Consider the following 24,200-nt stretch of genomic DNA (forward strand, 5'->3'; position numbering starts at 1 on the left):
TATTATGTTTGTTAAATACAGTTATTAAAAATAATAGATTTTAATTCTTGTTTCTGTAAATTACAAAATTTTTGTTACATCAGTTATCAGGTGTAACAGTTAAATAAAACAGTCAGTTCAACCACAACATACAATTCAGACGTACTAACTAAGCAAAATAAATACATCAATGGTTAAGACATAAGTTAAACTAATCACAAATTATGGCTTTTCAGCTCGTTTTTCTGTACCAAAATTTAAAATAACAGAAGACAATAAATATAAAGATATCTAGTTATATTATATATATAAGCTGTGGTACCCATCCTTTTTCTGAGTTACTGAACATAAACAAAATGTGAGGGAATATGATAAATAACACTGAAATACTAACTTTCACACAATTTATTTATAAATATTATTACAGTATTCATTATTACCTCACCCACAGTCTGTATAAATTTTAAGAACTCAATGTGGAAATGTCATGTGCCCATGGTGAAAGGTTTAATAGAATATTACAGAAAATGTAACAAAGTTTTTCATTTTTTACATCTATGAATGTAGTTAACGTCAACTTATGTTAAAGATAATAAATATCAACTAACAGAAATAGTGGAGGATGCAGTAGGTTGTCAACCACCATTAACATGCCCCTTGTTCAAAACTATTATCTCAAAAAGTTTGGAATTTTAGTTAAGAGTGGCCCAGTAATTTAGGAGCAGATAGATAACTGCTAAACAGATTTCTGTGCTATAAATTTATATATATATATATATACATATAAAGAATTTTGGTAATTTTTCTTATCGAAAATTATAAAAGATTAGTGGATTTTATAATACTAATAATGTTGTCTTTCTTCTTAGCAAAATAATGAAAACAGAAATTTTGTCACTGATGAAACTAGTATTAGCAGTGTTCTGAAACTTTAAAATTCTGCTCACATTAGACTGTGCTGAATACAATATTGGTTACATAGAATATTTTAATGTAAAACACAAGTTTGCAAAGCTATTTTCATGAAAAAGAGTTATTCAAATAACATACCTGATACTTTTATAAATTTCACAGTATCTGTAGCCTCATCAATAAGATTTCTCATTTTCTGAATGCTCTCAGCATATTGTTTTCTCAGGTTCTCAAAATGTTCATCAGCAGCCTTCAAAACAAAACTGTAGTAATGTAATTTTTCATTACATATACATATATTTCCTTCCCTCTTGTAATATATCAGCTTTACCAACTGAGCTCAAGAGTATCCAAATAGTGCTTTTTAGTAAGTAACTTTTTAACAACTCAAACTATTACAATACCCCATGCTTCTATTAAACTTGATTTTGAAAGCTTTAAAAATATTTTATGGCAGAGACTTAGAATATGTGTTTCTTGATATTCTAGTATAATATCTTTGGATATTTGTGAATTTAATGTTTATATACACAGGGTTGAAGACATTATATTAAAAACAATCTCTGTATGTAGATCGGCAAGTCAAATAACAACAAGAGCAAAGATAAAGCCATAATAACAGCTCTTTCCATTGTAAAATCTTCATACACTAAAATCATAAAGATGTGTCTAGATTGAGAATTCTAGAATATCCAAGATTGGAATATCTTTTGTATATAACAGCACTGAAAAGAAAAAAACAAGATTATCAATTACTAAGAGATGTCACAACCATCTAGAAACAGATCTGTAATAAGTCATACAGCAAGTATGATAATCAAAATGTATAGTCTCATAACAGGTGGAAATTCAGAAATAAAAGGTCAGTAGCAAAAGCCATCCATATGCCCTAAGAAACAATACAAAATATAATAAACAAGCCTTTCCATCTTAAAACAAGGCCAATAGAGTATGTTTTCCTAAAATAAGGCTATCAGTCACATCTCCTACACAACTAGTTGAGTACCTCAAGCAGCTGGAGAATGAAGCAGGAATTCATATTTATAATGATCAAATCTCCAGATGTAGTGTCTATGAATTTCTGTGGGATAAAAATCTTGAAATGGCCACTAGTAAACCACTATCTTCATACACTAGATGGATTAAGAAAAACAACAGGAAGGACCAATGAGCTTTTGACAAGACAGCCCTAAAGTGAAGCCTTTTACAGTGAAAAACTAATAAGGTGTGGATTACAAGTGCCATATTTGAGGAATTTTTGAATAAGTTAAACAAAAGAATGGAACAAGAAAATAGGAATATTCTACTTTTCCTAGATAATGCAACTTGTCACCCAAAAGTTCAACTTTCGAATGCTCGTTTAGTTTTTCTACCTCCATATACAACATCAGTTATACAGCCACTAGATAATGGAATTATACAGTGTATAAAACTGAAATACAGAAAACTGATGATTTAGAATATTACTACAAACATGGACGACTGAAAGAGAGCATCTGAAATGACCATGGAAATTGATGTGTTAGATGCAATTGCATTTTTAAGTTACTCAATCCAATGCATAATAAAGTGCTTTTGAAATTGTGGATTTATTCTTGATAATGGTGGAGACTGTGGAGAAGTTGTTTGTTATGATAATTCTAGTGATATCCAAACTCTGATTGAGAAGATCAATGCAGATGATTCTGTGAATGCAGAAAGTTTTGTGAACATTGACAAGAATGTTTTAACAGAAACTGATGAAACTGACTTAAAATATATAATAGAATCACAAGATGGTAACAGTGTGAGAGATTCAGAAGATGAACAAAATGGAAAAGATAGTGAGGAAATTGAAATTCCTACTTCATCGCATGTGTTAAGTTATATTAATGCTATCAAATTGTATGCAAAATTGAAGGGGGAAAATGAACTTCATGAAAATGCTGTAGAATTGGTGTTCTCTTTTAACCGCATAAGAAAACCCATTAAAAAAATGAAACAGTTGAAACCAGACACTTTCTTCAAATAAATTTGATTTAGATTTTGTATACTTAGGTATATTTTGAATGTCTATTTTTGTTCTTATTCATATAAATATAGCATAAACAGTATAATAACTTTATTCACAAACGTTTTACTTCCATTGAGTCAAGCAAGTATAACATTCTGCTCAAAAATTATACATAATTAGAGAAATGCATGTTCACTGTCTAAGCCAGAAATTTACTCGGTCCCCTGCAATCCAACCTTAGACAAAATTTACTTTATTAATTTTGCAACTTTTGTATTTTTTATTTAATTTAAACCTCCTTTGAAAAAAATTACTTTCTATTTTACATATATATATACTGAGTCCATCTGGAATCAACAACTTAAAACAGCAAGTTTAATCTAAACATATCCTTATACATTGTTTTTAACACTTACTGTTACCAATAATAATACATAATGTTCCTAATTGATTTATGTTTATCATCCATTTAATCCAATTTAAAAAGCATTCAGAGCATATCTTGTTAGAAGTACTCAGTTTTTTTAAGTTTATTACCTTGTGAATAATTCTGAAGTTCTGCTCAAAATCAATTGCAAAGTGAGTTATTTTGTAAAATGATGAATCAGAAAAAAAAAGTACCATAATGATCAAACTATTTTTCAATACCAAACTTACCTATTTGACACAACAAGCACATTTTCATGCTATTCATCTCAGACCATCACAATGACAAAATATGATCTTTGAGTTAAAGTGATCATAAATTTTACTCTTTTACCTTATTAGTTGAATAAGCCATCCGTATTCTTCCAGCATTTACCAACTGTGGGGTTAGACTTTCAACCTAAACAAAATACAAAGCATTTTTTACTTTAACCTTCTTGATCAGTACTTTTTCATTATACAAAATACATTTTCTTTAAACTTCAGTTAGCTTAGTAGTTTTACTAGATAGTCATCTTAAACAAACTTAAAAATATTTAGCTAAAAAGAGTGGAAAAAGTAAGACGTTTTTGCAATAAATCAAAATAGAACTTCTCTTTCACATTTGTAATCCTTCAACTGTGGTTGGCATCATATGATGCAAGCATTATGTGTGAAACCTGATGGTCTACAATGTTGTATAATGCTGTAAGTCATCTCAGTACAACACCAAAGAAATGCCATATACCCACATTTTAGTTACCTACATGCAATTACAGCTGAAAGAGCTAGGACATCTCTTGCGTCTGCCACTCCGAAGTGTAAACTCTCTGCCCATGAGAGTCTTACGCAGTCACAAATTACTAAAACTTAACGGTGAAAGTGAAAAGGAAGTATTATTACCCTCTGATGAAGATGATGTTATTTTCAAGAAATATACCCAAGGGCAACTAATGTTGAAGAGCATAGTAATGTTGTATTCTCCCCTCCCATCCATGAAACCAGTGCATTGTTCTATGACACAGACTAATGTACAACTCTCTGCCTGGTCTCACAGAAATAATTTTGACCTGAATTTTAAGCTTTTGATTTTAGAACTTCTAAATTAACATCAAAATTCCCAACTAATGAAAAGGCTGAAGCAATAGGATATTTCAAAGTCTGCTTAGATGAGGAAGTGATAAACTCTATACTAAATGAAAAAAACAAATATAGGGATTTTTTCATTTCTGATTCTCAGTTTTCTCCACACTCAAAGGTTCATCAATTGGTGAAATATGTGCATTTCTGTCATAATGTTGAAAACATAAAAGAATGAACAAGTCAACAGAAAAACAAAGAAAAAATAAAACTGTTGTAATGTGACAACACCCCATCACTGATGACAATACTCATGAGCAATGTATCCCCCACGTGGTGCAAACCCACTGCCAGGCCACTTGAGTCATTGTCAATACCACGGAAATGTAAGAAACTGACTTTTTTTCCATATCTTGTTTCAACGTATGGTAATTTTTTTTCATTTTATTTTTAAAAAATTGAATTCTATGAACCTTCAAAATTTTGTAAATCTTTGCACATGAGGTGGTAGGCAGGTTTATACAAGCCACAAACAAAGGGTTAAAACATAAATTAAACAGCACCATTCACCTAAATATCAACATAACTGTATTTCTTATTGCACATAACACATATACAGAAACAACATATAATGAATGGTTACTGTAAGATCTGTATAAAATATAGTTCCTCACAGTCAATACTATTGTTCATCACAGTTTGGATTAATGTATCTCAAAATGGCTGGTATGGGTATTAACACTTTTACTAATAAAGCTGTCATCACAAATAGTTTGGATTAGCTAATATTATGTCTCTCTCATATATTTAGAATAGCAACACTATTATTATACATCAGAGCAACTAAATAAGAGATATTCATATTATAGCACATAGTGGTTGAACAAGATAATCTTAGTTGACCTGATTAGCAGATGACATGAGAGACTCGGCTAACTTTTTGTTATTTGTTCCACCAGTGGCTATATTTTTAGCTGTTCTTGCAGTTTTCACAGAAAAATCCATGAGAGCTCTAGCTTTGTCTTGGAAATTAGCATCTCGATGTTGTGTACCTTAACATAAAAAATATATATGAAAAGTTACTGAGTTTGATAAAAAAAAAAGAAAAATTATAAAGTAAATGAGGTTAAGCTACTGTTAGGTTATATTATTAGACTTCAATCAGAAGTATTACAGGTGGAGTAACACACTAATGATCAGGGTGACATATTTCTAAAATATACTCTGCTATTTTTAACTTTCAGGAATGAGTTGCATAATAACAATTTCAAAATGTGTCACATTTTTTCTTAACTTTTAACCAACAAAGACATGAATCCAAAAACAATTGTGAATCAGCTAGTTTAGAAAAACATTAAAAAAACTGATATTATCCACGTGGACCAATGTGTAATTCTAGAGTTAAAAATGAACTGCATGATGTTAATTTTTAAATATTTTCTAACTTGTATCTAGTTAAATACTGTGCTTTAAAATGAACAGTGTAAATTTGATTCAAGATTTTGTATCACCAAAAGTTTATTTTTATCGATATTTCACTATTTTATATTCCAAGGTGAAAAAAAGCATAATAACTTAAAACTCAAGAAAAGGAGAAGAGAGAATGTTTTACTTACCTTCAAGAACAAGAACTGCTTCAGTAAAGTGCTTTAGAGGTGAAGTGATGTCTATGAAATCTTCTACAACCTGAATCAGACAGATAAACTATCTGTTTAGATACTGAATTTGAAACATTGATATATAATATATAAATAAGAGATTGAGCATGAGAGATAAAGACATGTTCATAACATGGCTTCAAAGAGTTTTAGGTAGAACACTTTGTATAAAACCTCAAAATAAATTTTCATAAGGATTGTTTTCATATAAATAATTATGCCACAAAGCAACCTCAAAATACTAATTATAGTTGTTGTAGTGCACCTGTGCTGATACTTTTTGACATATTTTTACCACAACATTGTTCTACTGGCACTCAAGTGTACGTTTTCAAAATTAGTCAATTTAACTACCTGTGCCCCAAATGTAACAAATTAAAAAAACTAAACAAAGAGAAAATACCCAAACTAAGCATAATGAAGGAACTACAAGCTTTGAAATTATTCATCATGTGACATTTTCATACAAGTAAACTTTAATTTTTCTAAAAATCACAAGGTGGTTTTTGTTCCTAACTGGAAATATTTACTACAGATAACAAACAATAACATACATTATCAACAGATGAATTTTCATTCAAATGCACCATTTATGTAATAACTATTAAAAGAAATTTTATTTTTATTTATATAAATGCACAATACAAGTTCTTTATTTACTCCTTTATAGGAAACTGATATAGCCACAACTTTCAGATCTGCCCTGATCATATTAGATATTACTGAACAACTACCATACTCCATTAAAGAAAATCTTCCAAATAAATTATTTGAATAAAAACTTGTATACATTTTCCTCCTTTCTAGTATGTGTGAGCTGATAATTTTAAAATCTACAATAATGATCCCAGATAAAATGCAAAATTTACCACTTTCATATTCTACTTCTTTATTAAAGTAAACAATCCTATTTGTTAAAAAGAAAGATAAACTGTTTTTTATCATTTCAACTTCACAACAAATGTGTAGAAAAAACTAATAACCTTCCATTACACACCATAAATGCTGTTATCACGACTGATATCAGTCACCAATACACAAGAATTCTTTCTGTTGATTTTGAAAATATTTCAACCCAAATGTTAATGAAAATTAACATTTGCTTTCAGACCAGTATATGTATGTATATATATATTTTTTTTAATTTTAAAACATGTCTGAAATATTTCAAATTTAAATGAAAATGTGAATAATTCTGCTCATTTTTCCAAAATTCTTAAAAACAGCTATAAAATAACTTCTTGCTGAATATACAAATTCACTGAAAAAAAATGCTCTACTGCATTCACTGTACAATTGTGATTTCTCATCAGTTTCTACTTTATTTCCCAAGTTGAACCATCAATAAATTCCTATAATATCTATATTAAGCTAAATCTTTGTCATCAGCATAGCTGTGCATGGTTGTTCCTTTCAAAGTATATATATTTTCAAAAGGAGACATCACATCACATGAGCACAGTAAATCATTAATGAGTTAAGGTGCAGTTTGTTGCTGTTCCATTAGTCTTGACTTAGCTGACTACCTACCATCACACACTCATAATTAATAGAACTTATAATATAAATTCCATCTGTGGCAAACTGTCTGTTATTTTCTGGTCACATTTTTTTCCTTAAATATGAAATACGGAAAAATGCTGCAGAATTATTCCAAAAAAATAAAATAATTTATAAACTATTTTCCCTATTAAGCACATAACAACAAAACAACTAAAAATTCATATATCAAAACCTTTTATACAATAAGTTTTTGATTGTCATCTCCTTTGAATTATAAACAAACTACTTTTATGGGAGGTTTAATGTATAACAGTTATCAAACAAACGTATATAGCAGTACTTGTCTTCTTTAAGCAAAGGTACGCAATTGACTATTTGCACTTTCTCCACTGCTGGGATTCAAACCCTCAGGTTTTAATGTTGTAAGTCCATACACATACCAACATCTCACTGGGGAAATTGTTTTATGAAGGATATTATTTATTATTGTTAATATTATGATTATTTTCCTTTTTACATATAAAACTGATGTTGTTGCAGACAATTATATTTGATTTTTAATATTTGTGAGACAAGTACATGTGGCTAGCTATAGTTTTCATCAAAATTAAGTGAATGTCTCACACATTGACACTTAAATTTGTTTATAACTTTTGCTTTTAAACTATTAACATAGAACTTTTCACATATACACATCCTGATACTATAATAAAAGAATGTCAGAAGAGTGAAGATATGCATGTCTAAAGATACAGGAAAATAACAGCAGATAGACACATAAACCTTTACAGAATATTAATACAGAAGAGCAGTTGTGGTAGGAAGATAAAGTGAAGTGTTCCAACCATGCTGTTAAATGCTACATCAAAACACTTTATAAAATTTCAAAAGAAAGGATAAAAACTGTGTCAGAGGAACTAACAGAAGAAATGCAAAGGAAAAGAATACAGCTGTATAATAGAGACAACAGTTAAAATATGGCCATTATCATGTCTTTGGTGGTCATATGGAATATCAGCCAACATTTTGCAAAACTCATCATATCATTTCAAAATTTACAAGATTAATAGTCACAAAGATCATAGATACTGTACACATCACCTTGTCAGAATAACAGTTTCTGACAACACTACCAAGAGTTGAAAGTTATATGTTTTTGGTTACTAAGTTACTGAGCAGAAAGCTGTTCAACACATGCCAATCTGGCTTTTACTGTCACCACTGCCAAGAAGATGGATTATTATATTAATATGAACCAGAGTAGCTCCAGAAAATGTAATAAAATATAAAATTAAAAAATCCTTTAGCTATTGTGAAGAGTTACATTAAACAATGAAAAAAAAGCTTATCGCATACAGAAAACCATTACTCCTGTGTAAAGAAAGGAAACACCTGAAAAAGATCAAAATCTGTAGGAAATGGGCATGAGAGTGGCTGTCTTTTACAACCAAATTTAAATAAAGATGAGTTGAATGGTATAGTGTTGAATTTCTGATAAAAAAAATACAAGTAACTAACAAAAGATAAAGTTATTTAGAATACAAGTGGTCAGACAGGAAATGAGTTAACACTCCTACAAAAAGACGTTTCTAGTCCTGATTTCTCCAAGCCCGTTCCCCTGGCTGTGGTTTCGCTAGATAGTAGATAGGGACAGTGGGAATCTCGTTAATCCATCCATTAATGGATTTAAATGGCAATTTCATTTAAATACAAAATTATTAGCCTAATATTAATAACCTTTCAAGTTGCTCTGGAGCCTATTAGGCCCCACTTTTCATAGGAGTGTTAAGGATTTTGGAAAAATGATGATGACTTATGGCATCAGAATTTGAATGCATTTGCAAAATTAAGAATACTAATTCCTATAAAAATGTTATCTTATTTTCCTGTTTTCACAACAAAGACCATTAAGTATGGAAAGATCCATGAAGACATGAATCCATTCTAAGCCACATGAGCTATGGTCTGAGGATCATATCAGTTGCACTCACCTCATATGAACTGTGTACACACACACACATACAAATATTAAACCTTTCAAATCCATTTGTAATCAAGATGAGCATGTAACCCACTACAATGCTTATATTTGTTACTTTTATAAAGGTATACTAAAAATCATCAAAGTGATCAAATGTTCAGTGAACTGTTCAGTTACAAAATAAAGAAAGAGACATTGTTGTATACCTAAACCTTGCACTGTCACAATTACAAAAGTAGAGTGATGTGTAAATTTTGACACATGAACAGGCATGATTACTAACAGAAGTTATCAGAAAGTCCAGTATTGATAAACAGTAAAACTGTTTCTGTGTTGTTCCACTTCAGTAAAACACACATAAATACAAACAGAATATCTCAATAAAATATTTGAGGCATCCTCCAGGTTCTATAAAATAAGTATTAATTTAGATAATACCTGCATGTGTTATGGAGCATCCTTGGCAAGAAACTTATTTATTTTCCATAGATATAACTTACTCTATAGGTTAACCAAAAGTTCAAAGTTAGCCATCTCTAATGTAGGAACCTATTACCTAATACTTACATGCATATAGTTCTGAAGAATAAGCAGAAAATATAATTCATCTTTTACTGTGTTATTCATTATTGTTTACCTCACTGTGGTTATCATTTTAGGGCTTGCAAAACCTTCACTGTGTCTTAAAAATTACAACTAAACAAAATATCCTTTCATAGTGATTGAACAACTACAACGACCTTTCTACTACCTTTACAAAACAGAGTTGACACCCTAGTAGATGGGCAATGTAGCTGTATATTTCTTCTGGATCAGTGACTTTGTGTTGTGTTGGATTAGTAAAGGTTCAAGGAGAGTCAAAACTTCTGCCTTATCTTAGTACTTAATTACCTGTTCATAGTATATAAGTTGTCCCTTCACTTGACTTATTCATTGTACACAAAAATTGTCACAATAAACTACGATTAACTATAATTCCAACCTTTAGAATGTAACCTTATTTAGGTGTCACTACACATAAAAATGTCAATATCAAACTGGTTTCTCTTATAGAGGTGTATGATGTATGTTCATTCGGATATATTCTTCAGCTCTTTTTTTTTAAGTAATGAGGAAAATTCATAATTCCAATTTCATGTTTCATAAAAATTGAAATATTTGCTTTGGTTACTATTTTAGAAACTGAACTATTTCTGAAATGCTTCAAGAGTCAGGAGCAAAATCAAAGTCAACTTTGGATTTTATCTTAGTTTTATATTATTATATTTATTTTTTTCTATATTTATTATCATATCTACAACAAACTCTTTGTATATTTGGAAAAGTATGAATACTTTAATAAGGTATAAGCACAGTAACTGTATGTCTCAAAACATGTCAAGTATCTTTTCACTGCAATAGATGTTGCTAAAAGACATTATTGATGTTTTTGACAATAGGAAAGAGATTTTTCTTTAATTTAGTAAAATTTTTATGCATTTTTTTAAAATTATACCTTTACAAATTTGCCTTTTACAATAAAATGTATTCACTTTGCAATCACACTTAATAAATCACAGGGTAAGACATTTGATGATGTAGGAATATTTCTTCAAGATGATGATTTGAACACAACATAAAAATACATATAAACCAAAATTATAACCATGAACAATTTCTACAAAAGAAATTTATTTTCTTGAAGTACAACAGAAAAAAGATAAAAAATATTACAATGTATAAAATTTTTGAAAACAAGCTTGTAAAACATTTATTTATATTCAATTTTCAAAATAATAATAAATAAGAATTTATCATAATCTAGCTGGCAGGCAATTAGTACTTGAATAAATTTTGGTAAAGGAAGAGGTTGGGTGTGTAATCATTATGTAACTATTAAGGTAAGGGTTTGTAATACAATTTTGTAATGTTAAAAGGTAGAGACTGGGAGTCATATAAATGTATAAATATAAGGCATTTATTTTGACTATAAAAATATTTTAACAACTGTAATTTATGTCAACATACTGGGGATAACTGCCTTTCCCCAATAGGGTGCTGACAAATAAGAGGCAGTAGCAGCAAAGATGTTGGCAGTCAACTCTATTCTTAACCCTGATCTGATCTTCTTTAATAATTGACAAATTTGACTTTCGAACCAGGATAATGTCTTGTGTGGAACAACTGGGTGCTATGTCCACAGACACTTTCCACTGTGAGTTAAATAATAATGACAAGGACTGAAAAAACACAGTTTACTTTTTTGTTTGTCTCATAACACACATCTTGATTTCAGTTTTTATACTAACTTTTATTATTATCAAATAGTGCTGATTTTTATTGCCGATATTCTTTGCCGTAATTTATAGTATTAGAACCATTTATAACATACTATTAGTACAAGTATCTTTTGAGTTTCGATATGGTATGAATAAAAAATATAAAGTCAAGTTTTTATATTTTGAAAATGAAGGAAATGCTAAGTATATATATTATTTACAGTATTCCTTTTTTCCTTTTGTTTGTATTTTAATTTACATCAAAAAGTTTATGACAACTTGTGAAAAAAGTGAAAATACTTGTTTTGTCAAGTTAATAATTTATGTTTTTTTTTTCTAAGTTTGATATCTTTTGCACTCTTTATTTAGATATCTAAAGGAAAATTAATCATACATTATATGTTATCTTATGTACTGAGCAAATATGCACTAAAAACAAATACTTATTTCAAAGAATTCTGCATACATAAAATATTGTATAGTAGTTGTTCATGTCAAACATACACAACAGCTTATTGCCACTCAATAAATAATATAAAATTATATATTCAAACATCTAAGCCCGCCCTCAACATTCAGACAATCAGTTACACAACCCCTTTCAAACATGTGGTCAACTTCCGGTCAGTTACCTCTCTTTCTTTGTAAACCTGACGATGACTGAAGAAGGTCGAAACGTTGTTCACTCCTCTACGTAAACAATTTTCTCAACCTAAACGAGCCATTTTTACATATTTATAGCTTATTGCCACTGTTTATTTATTTCATAATCTGAACCAGTGGCAATTTCACTCTTTCAGATGAAAAAACTTTATTTGTACAATTTTTCATGTCACATTACTATGTAAAAGTGATTTTTGATTGTGCATGTGTCCTTATGCAATGTGACCTAGAAAATAATCTCATTGGTCATAATACAACAGATTCTCAGAGATAATTGGGTCTTGAAACTTCACACAACTTTTGTTTCTAAACAAGTCAAGTTACTAACCATATGATGAATTTAAATGCATTACCATCTTACTACTATTATTATTATATTACTAGAGTTAGGTACGTCATACTTTTAAAAAAGAACCTTTTAAACTTTTCACAACCTCTTAAAAATAAAAATAAATCTTTCACAATTATTCTATAGAACTAAGTGTACTCAAAGTACATTCAAGTACAGAAACTTTTTCTCTTACCATGTTAACAAGAGCCATTTGAATCTTGACCTTCAGTTCATGGAGTTTACCATGGATAGCCCTACGAACAATCTGAGCTTGAGGGGTAGTTCCCTTTATAAATATATAAAGTAAATACATGAATGACAAATAACAATTATGTTTCAAACACTCTTAAATTAATACATAAATGTTTTTGTTTTAATTTTTTATTGCTAAAGCATACCTTTTAGTCTAGAACTTCTTCCTTAGAATAAAATATTTCAGAATTTAATGGTCTTTTCACATTACTGTTAAAGCTTTGCATCTGTTTCTACTTTGCATGTTTCAATATACACATGTATTTAGAAATCTAAATCTTTTATCCTTGTTCAGATCAGTTCTAGAATTAAATATAAAACTGTCTCATCTCTAACTAACAATATTTTGATAATCTGTAAAAGCTAAAAACCAGATGGAACAAAAACCACAAGTTAAAATGAAATATCAGTTATTCAACTACAATTGTAAAAAACTTATTTCAGCTTTCAATTTTTAATAAACTTTTTAACCATATCTTCTAAAATTATACTGAAATTTAAATCCCAGCTTCTTCAAGTTTCACTTCTAATTTATTTTTAACAAAATTTATTCTTTAACCCTACATGCTGAGTGTGATCCAGCCAACTTCCAACTTGTCACCATGAAAGTATCCATAAGCATAATTATATTGTTTCTGATAACATATTTATATCTTTACAAAATGTTGCAGATTATTACTAAACATTACAAGGCTTTCATGCACAAAATATCAGGTTTTTAAATTAAATATTAAGATCTTTTTATTAAAGACTGATTCATGAATTATTTTCTTTCAGAATGTTCTCTTTCCACCATGCAAAGTAAATTAAGATTAAAAATACTTCTTTTTATCTGAAAATTGTCAAGTTTAATTTGTGTGTCCTGCTAGGTAATCATCAAATGTTTCTGAACAAAATTTTAATTTATTTTGTTATCAGTGCTAAGTATACTGTGTTGATTGATTTTCCCAATCATGTAACCATCATAAAAATCAGGAAGCAGATCTAAATTATCTTTTATTTGTTTTAGAATAACTGTAACTTGTAACAAGAAACCACAAATGTTTATTTAATACAGTTTAAATCTTGTAACAATATATACTTATTTATATTTATCAATTTTTGTTTTACTGACCTTACAGCAATGTCTGACTGAAAATACCTTAACACAAGGTGAAAATTACATGGTGTGCATGCAACTCATGTTACCATATCAAAGAGCACAATGCACAAGCTGTTGAAACATGTACCCTTTGATGATTTTTATTTCCTTATGTCACAAAATAAGTTTCTATTTTTTTTACATTTTAGTTACTTTTATAATAATAAACAGTAAGAACAAAGGAAAAATAAAAACCTCAAAATTAAGTATCAAAATACTTTATATTTTTATTTTCAGTAAAGCTTTGGATCTTATCTGTATTTTCTATACTGTAACACTACACTTGATTCTAAAGGTTTTAGGTAAGGAATTGATGCCCAATGAAAATAAAGGATGTAACTTCAAAATAAAATGTATAGTATTAAGAGTATTGATCACAAAATTTCAAAGTCCTTATGGCCAGAATTTACATTGTTATGGATTTAATATTATAAATTGACTCTAATATATATTTAGAAATGCATGTAACTTTTACAATATAAGTTCTACCTATTTTCTCAATTTGTAGAAGATTTTTGGGGGTAATAATAAACAACATAGGCTTTATGAGAGACTAACAATCTCCCAGTATTGTGACAAATGAACTTTGAAAACCTCATCAAAAAAATATTGTTGGTTTGGTACAGTTAGTATACTATAAACCTCGGAAGCTACAACTATGATAAACGTTTTTTAATCAGAAAACTCTAGATATTTGACCAGAAGCGTTTATATATTTTGAACATTACATAATATTTAACTTCAGTGAATTTGCTTTAGATGTTAATATTTCTAAGAGGATATTAGAAATTTTTGTTGGGAAAAACTCACATGTGGAAAAGCTAGCTAATTTTCCATTATGTAAAGTGTACCTGTGTATCTAGATAGAATTAATTGTTCATCATGAAACATCAATTAAATATTCAGTTCTAAACCAAATACAAGACTCAATATAGTTTGTAAAATTATAAGAGTTTTGTATATAAATTATCATCTGTGATAACCATTATTATAAATTGTATTGTTGTTTTTCAAACACATTTGCATTAAGAAAGAAAACTGTGTGTACCAATCTTATCGGCATACATCATAAATCTGATACATATTAACATTTAATTAATTTCTAAATTAAAATTACCATTCTTATCGGCATACATCATAAATCTGATACATATCAACATTTAATTAATTTCTAAATTAAAATTACCATTCTTATCGGCATATATCATAAATCTGATACATATCAACATTTAATTTATTTCTAAATTAAAATTACAATTTAATTCAGTTACAGGTTATTTGAACTTGTAATACATAACATAAATAAATCGGAGCCTAGTGCGAAATAAATTATAATACAATAACATAATAAATTAGGGAAACTCATGTCCGAGATCTAAATCAGAAACAACATTTTTAAAAATTGAAATACAAATCATAATCAATTTATATTTATCAGTGCCAAGAAAGTTTGATCATTCTAATTATCAAGGTTTTCTTGAATCACTTTCCCTCAAACAACTAGAAAAATATAACAAAAGTGAACTGCCAAAATTTTAAAAATCAATGAGAAAACTGAACTAAAACGTGTATTATCAAGATATTAGTCAATGATAATTTGTTGTCTGAAAAAGCATTAGGGGAATACTATAATGTTTTGACTAATCAATCAGAGTTAAGTGATAAAGATAAGTTAGAAATCCAGTTAATATTCAAACAAATCAAGCTAGGCCAAGCCCATATCAAAGTTGACAGCAAACATTTTGAAACCAAATGAGCAACTGGATCAAAGCCAATAAAAGAGAAGAAACAAGTTTACAATGAAGCTAAGAAAGAAATGGAAATTAGACTCAACTCTGATCAACCAAAACAAGATGACAATTTTGAATTCTATCAATATATTAAAGTAGTATCAGGTAATGAAAATAAAGTTGATAAATATTTCAAACATTTTGCAAGAATTGGCCAAACCATGAAATGACCTACCAAAAAAAGGTCATTATTATTACAAAGTGTTTTAACTGGTACAACATGAGAAGCTTATGTCACTCTCTTTCTCGAAGATTGCACCACTTATGATAAAGTTAAAGCAGCTACTCTCAAAGCATACAAGTCAGTAGCAGAGGCTTATTGCCACAAGTTGAGGTTATCGTAAACAAGATAGCCAAACGTATATGGAATTCGCCCACAGAAAAGAGGTCTATTTTGATCAATGGTGTAATTTTATGCATACTGACAATAGTTTTGACAAACTAAGTTAATTGTGTCTAACTGAGGAGTTAAACACTGCACAAGTGACAGCCTCAAAACTTACTTGAATGAACAAAAACTTCAAACACTACAGAGAGCAGATGATTACACTTTAATGCATAAAACAAAATTTTCAAAAAAAAAAATCCTGCCATCTCAGCAAAAACCTATATCACTAAAGCCGATATTTCTTCTAAAAAAATTCAACTCCTCTAATCCAAAATCTTCTAACAGTCAGGATAAAACTTAATCAAAACCACAAAGGCATGTCTGCCATTTCTGAGAAAAACCTGTCATGGCTGAACATTGATGTTTGAAAAAAAAAAAAAAAGAGAGAGACAACACCCAGTGCATTTGTGTCTACATACCAATATAATTTCACCAGACCACCCAATGTTGTTGATTTGGCCACTGATAAAAAGGTTGTTGGTTCTGTGTCTTTGACAAATGACACTGCTAATCTCATACCCACAAGGTGACACAGAGGTGATTCAATCATTGTTATTAGGTGTGTTTTCTTTAAATTTGAGTTCTGCCACTGGTGAGTCTGTTATTGCTCAGAGTATTGAGGGTGGCTTTGTTAATGTTTATCTTCATAAAATTTATCTAGCATCAGACCCTTGTTTTGGGACAAGTTGTGGTTGGAGTACAATCTTCTTTCCTAATTAAGGGTGTATCATTATTGCTGGGAAATAAATTGGCTGGAGAAAAAATTTGTTGCAGAACCCATAATGGTTAGTAAGCCAATTACTGTTTCATCTAAGAATGATGATGTTGTTGTCAAGGAGAATAGCGACAGGCTAAGAAATTAAGCCAAAAGCAAACGATGGCATGTATTTAGAGGATAATATTATAGATATGTCTTGAACATTTTTTGGATCCAACAAGGATCTTGTGAATAATTATCCAACTGACAAATCATTGGTGAGTGACAATGATGAACATGAAGATCTGGTTCAGCTGTTACAGTTCTTTTTTGCTATAAGTAAACTGATCACCAGGCAAAAAAAGTATTTGCAGATCCTTTCACTATTTAAATATGCACTCCTAAAAGATGAACTAGAGAAAGTTCCAAATGTTTTTTTTAACAAAAATGATGTGCTTAGGAGGAAAGGGAGACAACCAAGTGTACCTGTTTCATAGGACTGGTACATAGTTTATCATATCGTTGTTCCCAAAGTATATTGTTATAAAATATTGAGAATTACCAGTGACTTTCCCATAAGAGGTCATTTAGGTGTCAGCAAGACATGTAACAAAACTGAAACATTCCTTTTGGCCAAAATTTAGGCTAGATGTTTTGCAGCTTTGTTAGAAAAACAAACCAGAAAACTATACCAGTACAATTTAATGCCATTCTGGATGAAAAATTCTGAAGCAAATTTTCAGAGAATGATGATTCAATGCCTTAACAATCTGTCAGATGCTTCAATTTATGTTGATGATATTGTAATTTACAGTAAAACCTGGGAAGAACACTTGTGGTGGATTCAATAAATATTGTGATATTTTAGCAAATAGGAAAGGCAGGAGCTTCTTTTATATTCTAGTTTGCCAATATCAGAAATTTGAGTTTATAAGTCTGAAACTACAGATATTGTATTGTGGGGAGCATAAAACATTATCTGACCAAACCTAGGAAATAAAATACCATTGTGAAACATAATAATCAATATTTAGTAATTTTTTTCACATTTACACTCAAATTAAGAAATTAACTAATGTATATTCCTAAAATTTGAAATCTACAGTTTGATACCTAATATATTGACATACATTTATAAAATAGCAGTTCAAAACATCTGGAATGTGAGTCTGCAAATATGATGACATGCCCTTTTACCCCTTGCTACCAATAACAACAGAGTTAAACAATCAAGAGAAATTATCTATATGCATTTTCTTTGTAAAATAAATTACACATCTGATGAAGCAAAAATATCATTGTCCCTTAATACATGTTCCAGTCCAACAAAATACTGAAGTGTCTCTTCCTTTACAAAATAAATTAGATTAATTCAGTATTGACATACCTGTCCCTTACGACAGTAGTCGTATAGTTGGTGAGAAAAAGCTTCAACTTCATTACACAGATGCTGGAATTCCAGTTTTTCTACATGAGGACAAGTTTCAGCCAATTTGTGACCTTCTTGAATAATAGACTGTAATGCCTGTTGACCTGTACATTGATAAAACATTCACTCTCTTAACCACATAATTTTCTGTCTGTGTTTTTGTCCTCTCCTCTAGACTGACATTATTACCTTACAAAAAAAAGAAATCTTTAAGAGTGGCAAGTTTTAAACAAACAACTTTCAAAGTATTTTTTGTTCTCAATTTCTTCCAACAGCTTAGGTAAAAGAGCAGAAAATTTTAATTTCTTCTTCAAATTATAATTTGTATTCAAGCTACAGAAATAAAGAGATAAGTTTATCTTTAGGTTTTTATGAATTCTAACATAAGCTTTTACCTCTCACATTTCATTTAAATATATTTACATTAATTTTTAAACTAGAAACCTTGCATCTCTAAACTACTTCATTACAAATGGTTTTGATTAATTTATAAAAAAGGATAAAACATTTTATTATTTGAAAGATATAAACAAATTGATTTGACTACATATATCTAACATTTCTTGTTTTGAAACAATTATCATTAATTTCAACCTTAAATAATATAAATAACAATTGTGTTTATAAAGCAGAGGTAAAATTGTACTAGTACAAAGTATCAGGATTTATTTTAATGCCAGTACTCAGTGCAAGGACTTATTTGACTTGCTTTTCATTACACAGTATAGCTTTCATCATATTATTAAAATGCAGACACATTTTGGTTTGCAGATTCTGAAGAATCAATAAATACTCTTCAAATACACCAAAAAATAACTTAATGACATTAGTTCTCCTTGGAAACAACATTATGAAGATTTGTTTAGAAGCTCCAATGTCATTTATTATTATACCAATAAGATAATCTCATCTGACTTAAATGACTTTTATGATTAGTTAATAATAGCAAATATATCCAAATGAAACATTTTAATGGTTAATGAGTTGTGACTGATATCTGCCTCTGATAATAGTTGGAATAATGACTTTTTGACATTTAACAGAAAAGGAAGCCAAAACTAAATCTATAAATAAATGGTATGTAAGGTAACTATACCATTATGAAATTTTCAGTTTAGTGTTAGCTTACAGTGAGTGTTTAGAATTAAATTTGTCATACAACATTATTATCAAGCCTATTATACTTTTAAGCACTATATTCTCTCAGGAATTTTCAAGAATTATAAGAGTGTATAATAACAGTATTCCAACAACTATATTTCTCAGTTTAATTTTCAATGATTTGTTTCTCAAGATTAAGAGTTCTTCAAATCAGCTAAAATGTGATAAACAATTGTAATCATTTCTTTTGTTGGCTCATAAAAGGCATTAACACCATAGAAGTGTTACTGTATCAATGACTTATATAAATAATGTTCTGACAACTGCTGTATTTGTTGTATTCTAACCAGTGTAAAGAGCTCTGAATTAACTGAAACAAGTTGTTGGCAATGAACGTGGCACCTATAGCTTGGTTAGAATATAATTATTCCTATACAATCTTCTAATTCTTGAAAATACCTAAGGATTAATTACAGTAGAAATTTGGTTAAACAACACCACATTTTAAGGTATAAACTGAAACTTTCAAAATAAAGATTTGAAATATGGCAATAGGTGGTACCCCCACAAAGAAGAAACTACCACCAGATGAAGGTAGTTGGAGATAAAAGTATAAGATGCTGTCAGTGTGCCAAACTAAAGCATTTCCTGCAACAGACAACAGAGGTGCAATGGCAGAGTTGGTTGGTTGCTTGGCATTTCATGACACAAAGCAACAAGGCTACCTCTACCAAACAACTGGTAAAGAATTAACAATAAAGTATAATTATTAATACTTGTAAAAAAGAATCATGTTAAAACAAAACAAAGTCTAATTTTTGATTAAAAAGTTAAATAGCATTAAAAAGGCCAATGGCCCTCAAAAAATTAAAAACATTTGTGAGGTGGACAGTGTCACCATTGCTAATTATACTGTCCAGTGTTAGGGGTAAAACTGTGGATAAAACATGTCAGTTACCATCATTCAGAGTCGTAACAATGGCATGATAGTAAAATGTGGGCTACTGAGACTTGAATGTCATACAGACCACACATTGGTGCATCAGTTCCAGATAAAAGGAAACAATGAGCTAAAAAACTGTGACCAATGTGTAGTCCAGTTAGGACAACTTCCTCCCCTTGATTCTTATGGAAACAAGACAGACAAAGTCAAATGGAGGGTGTTATCCGGAAAAGATTGTTATCACGCTGCTCACTCCAAGTCAACTGCCAATGCAGAGCCAAGCCTTGAATACAGGACTAGAGTCCATGAATGGAACAGGCACAGCACTGATAGCAGCAAGCAGACAGAATTAGCTGCAGTCAGCAATCTTATAATTGCAAATATCAACATAGACTGGTATCCAGTTAAACTGGATAGAAATAGATGTTAAAAATAAATTGGCCAGTCGGTTTTCAATATAGGCGAGAACAGAATAAGAACTAAAGTGAAGCAGTTCCAGTGCCAGTAGACAGCTAAGCTCGTGAGTACAAATAGTACAATTTGAGTACAGCTTAGCTTCTTTGTGATCCATGGTAAGATAAATGCATACAGTTTGGCAGTGAACACAGAAACATTAAAGAGGATTCTGTGTGCAACCACCAAACCACAACAAACCATGACAGAGCCCAGAGTCTCTTGATTTTGAATCATCTGCATAAATGGGAATGGAAGTATGGTTCAAAAGATATTCAGCAAATAAAAAATAGTAATTCCATTTGGGAGTATCAATTTTTCTCAGATGACTCAAAGTAAGATCACACTTGGTAATAAGCCATGGCAGGATGGGCTGACCAGTGGGTACAGCAATGTCAATAAAGGACAGACTCAATTCATCCAACTGCACCCAGATATGAAGGCCAAAAGGAATAATAGCAGATCATCTGTTCTAAAAAAGCTTGGCCCATCAAGGAAGGAAAACAAAACCCCAGGTGGGATGTTGTGGTAAGAATAAAAATTTGAAGCATAAAGTAAAGACAATTGCAAACGGCAGAGGTTTAGAGGATGTTCATGAGACTTTGTGTACAAACTCTGAACTGGGGAAGTGTGGAAAGCCCCTGTGCAAAGCCAAAGTCCTGATGATGAACAGGGTCCAGCATCTTCAATGTTGAGGTCCTAGCAGAGCCATAGACCAGAAACACATAGTCCAGTTTCAATCAACTGAGAGCACAATATATCTTTAGCAAAGAACATCGATACCTTCCCCAAGACATGGAAGAAAGGACACAGAGGATGTTTAGTGCTCTTGTACACTTGACTCGTGGCTTCTTGATGTGTGATATAAAAGTCAGCTTACAGTCAAAGATAAGCCCCAAGAACTTTTCCTCAGGGGCCACAGTAAGCACAACTTCAAAACATGGAGTTCAGAATTGGGGTTAATACCCCACTGTATCAAAAGTGCATGCAAACAGTTTTAGAGAAAGAAAAGTTAAAACTGTTTTCTGTGGTCCACTTTAGTAAATAATTGACGGCAGTCCGTAGCTGTTGCTCAATAAACCTCATGTTCAATGACTGACATGAGATGTGGAAGTTGTCAACACATAGCCCACTTGCATCAGTAAGAGGGAAGAGGGAGATGTCCAGTGATGGTATTAATCTTTAAACTAAAAAGTGTGACATTCAAGACACAGCCCTGAGAGACTCCAAGTTTCTGTAGAAATGAACAAAAAAGTGTTCAACCCACACCAACATGGAATCACCTGCCCATTAATGAACTTTTAATAAAAATGGGCAAATGGCCAAAAAACCCATTTAAGTGGAGGTCTTGCAAAATGCCATATCTCCACGTAGTATCATAAGCCTTTTCAAGGTCAAAAAATACTAACACAAGATGTTATTGGTTGAGAAAGGCTTCTCTGATCAACGTTTCAAGTTGATTCCAGGTGGTCGATGGTGGAGCGCTGTTATTGGAACCCACACTGGGTGGGCAAGAGGAGGTTGTTTGATTCAAGGAACCAAAAAAGATGAGTATTAGCTATCCTCCCTAAGGTCTTACAGAGACAGTTTGTCAAAGTAATTGGATGGTACTTTGAAGAAACCTTGGGATCCTTTGCTGGTTTAAGAGAAAGGTAGGAGAATAGCCTGGTGCCACACATCAGGAAAAACATTCTCCTGTCATATCTGGTTAAAAGCAACCAGAAGAATAGCAAGAGAAGCAGGAGAGAGATGATGCAGTCTCATAGTGTATATCATCAGGTCTCACTGATGTATTGCTAGACCGATGAAGAGCTCCACCAGTGTAAAGGGGTGATTATAGTCATAGAGATGATCAGCCTGAAAGGAAAAATGCGACTGTTCTGCCCTAGTCTTGACAGCTAAGATGGTGGAGGATGAAGCAGAAGCACTAGATACCCAGCAAAAGCTTTTGCTGAGAGTACTAGTGATGTTCTGGGCATCAGAAACTTCCTGGTCATCAGAGAATAAGATCAAAAGTGGATAGAATTATATTGCCCACTAACCTACTGAATCTTGTCCCACATGACTTTGGAATTAGTGGTAGAAGAGATGCTGGTTGTGAATTTAATTCAAGATACTTTCTGCTTTTAACTTCTTACCTGCCGAGCATGTGCACAGGATTGCTGGAATGCAATGCAGTTAAAGAGTCTTCCGTATCATGTGGCAGGCAGGATTCCACCATGGACAAGAATACCATGGAAAATGTATTGAGGTTTTAGGAATACATTGAGCACCTGCCTGCACAATACAGTGAGTCAATGCTGCCACACAGTCATCTATTAATGGCTTACAGATGACAGCAGGATCAACTTCCAAGACAGCAGTGAAGCCTCCACCAGGGCATGCAGGTCATGTAGCATTGACTACCACAGCTAGTCTCTCTTAAAATGATAGAAAAATGATCACTGCCCCATGGATAACTGTCAACTCTCCATGAAAGTGGGAAAATAGTAGAGGGGAGCAGACCAAGAGATCAATAGCAGTAAAAGACTAACTAGGTGCATGAAAATAAGTATAAACACCAATACTGAAGAAAGAAAGGTTGTGATCTGATAGCATAAGCACCTCCCCAGAGGGGATTATGTCCTTTAAAGTTCCCCAGGATTAAAAAGGAGATGACAACTATTGAATGAGAGCATCAAGGTCTGATTGATCAGAAATCTCTTCAGGAGACATGTACAGAGAACAAACAGTGATGGTATGACCCAAGGAAACACAGATGGCTATGGCCTCCATGGGGATGTCAAGAGGCAAAGACAGGGTGAGCACATGCTGATCAATCAGTAGTACCACCCTACATTCACTTGTCCATCACACAAACTGTCATTTCTGTACTAAGAAAAGTGCTGGAATGGAACTGTATCAGCAGTTATCACTTGTGAGTGTTGTGGTCTTTGCCACTACAACAAGTAAATGTTACAGATCCATGACAAGAGGTCTTTGAATGTCCAAATTTCTGGCACTGAAAGCATCAGAGAGGGTTTGGAATATATGGCCTAATCTTACAATTTAAGTATCCTTCTTTGTTTGTGGCAGGTGGACGTGGTGATGTGTATATCAAAATAATTGCATTAGTAGGTATCATAATTCCATCTTTGCAAGTGGAGAATCAGTGCACTACAGAACTACCTTGGCTGGAGAAACCAGCAAGGATCTCCAACTCAGTAATGTTCTTTAAATCCCTCTCAACTATAACTCCTCTGG

General features: G+C 31.2%; 1 protein-coding gene across 5 annotated transcripts in view; it reads right to left on the minus strand.

Moving 5' to 3' along the window:
* Positions 1-24,200, minus strand: part of LOC143240498 (vinculin-like) — a 129,321-nt gene that overhangs the window by 49,482 nt on the left and 55,639 nt on the right. For all 5 annotated transcript variants that reach the window (XM_076483049.1, XM_076483041.1, XM_076483037.1 and 2 more), the window contains exons 9-14: positions 18,419-18,564; positions 12,957-13,049; positions 5,986-6,055; positions 5,273-5,421; positions 3,645-3,710; positions 1,030-1,141 (exon numbers count right to left, since the gene is read on the minus strand). In XM_076483049.1, the coding sequence (XP_076339164.1) occupies positions 1,030-1,141; positions 3,645-3,710; positions 5,273-5,421; positions 5,986-6,055; positions 12,957-13,049; positions 18,419-18,564 (636 nt within the window). The remainder of the gene's footprint in view (positions 1-1,029; positions 1,142-3,644; positions 3,711-5,272; positions 5,422-5,985; positions 6,056-12,956; positions 13,050-18,418; positions 18,565-24,200) is intronic.

The sequence above is a fragment of the Tachypleus tridentatus genome, chromosome 2, assembly GCF_004210375.1.
Source record: "Tachypleus tridentatus isolate NWPU-2018 chromosome 2, ASM421037v1, whole genome shotgun sequence".
In the NCBI taxonomy this organism is placed as follows: Eukaryota; Metazoa; Arthropoda; class Merostomata; order Xiphosura; family Limulidae; genus Tachypleus; species Tachypleus tridentatus.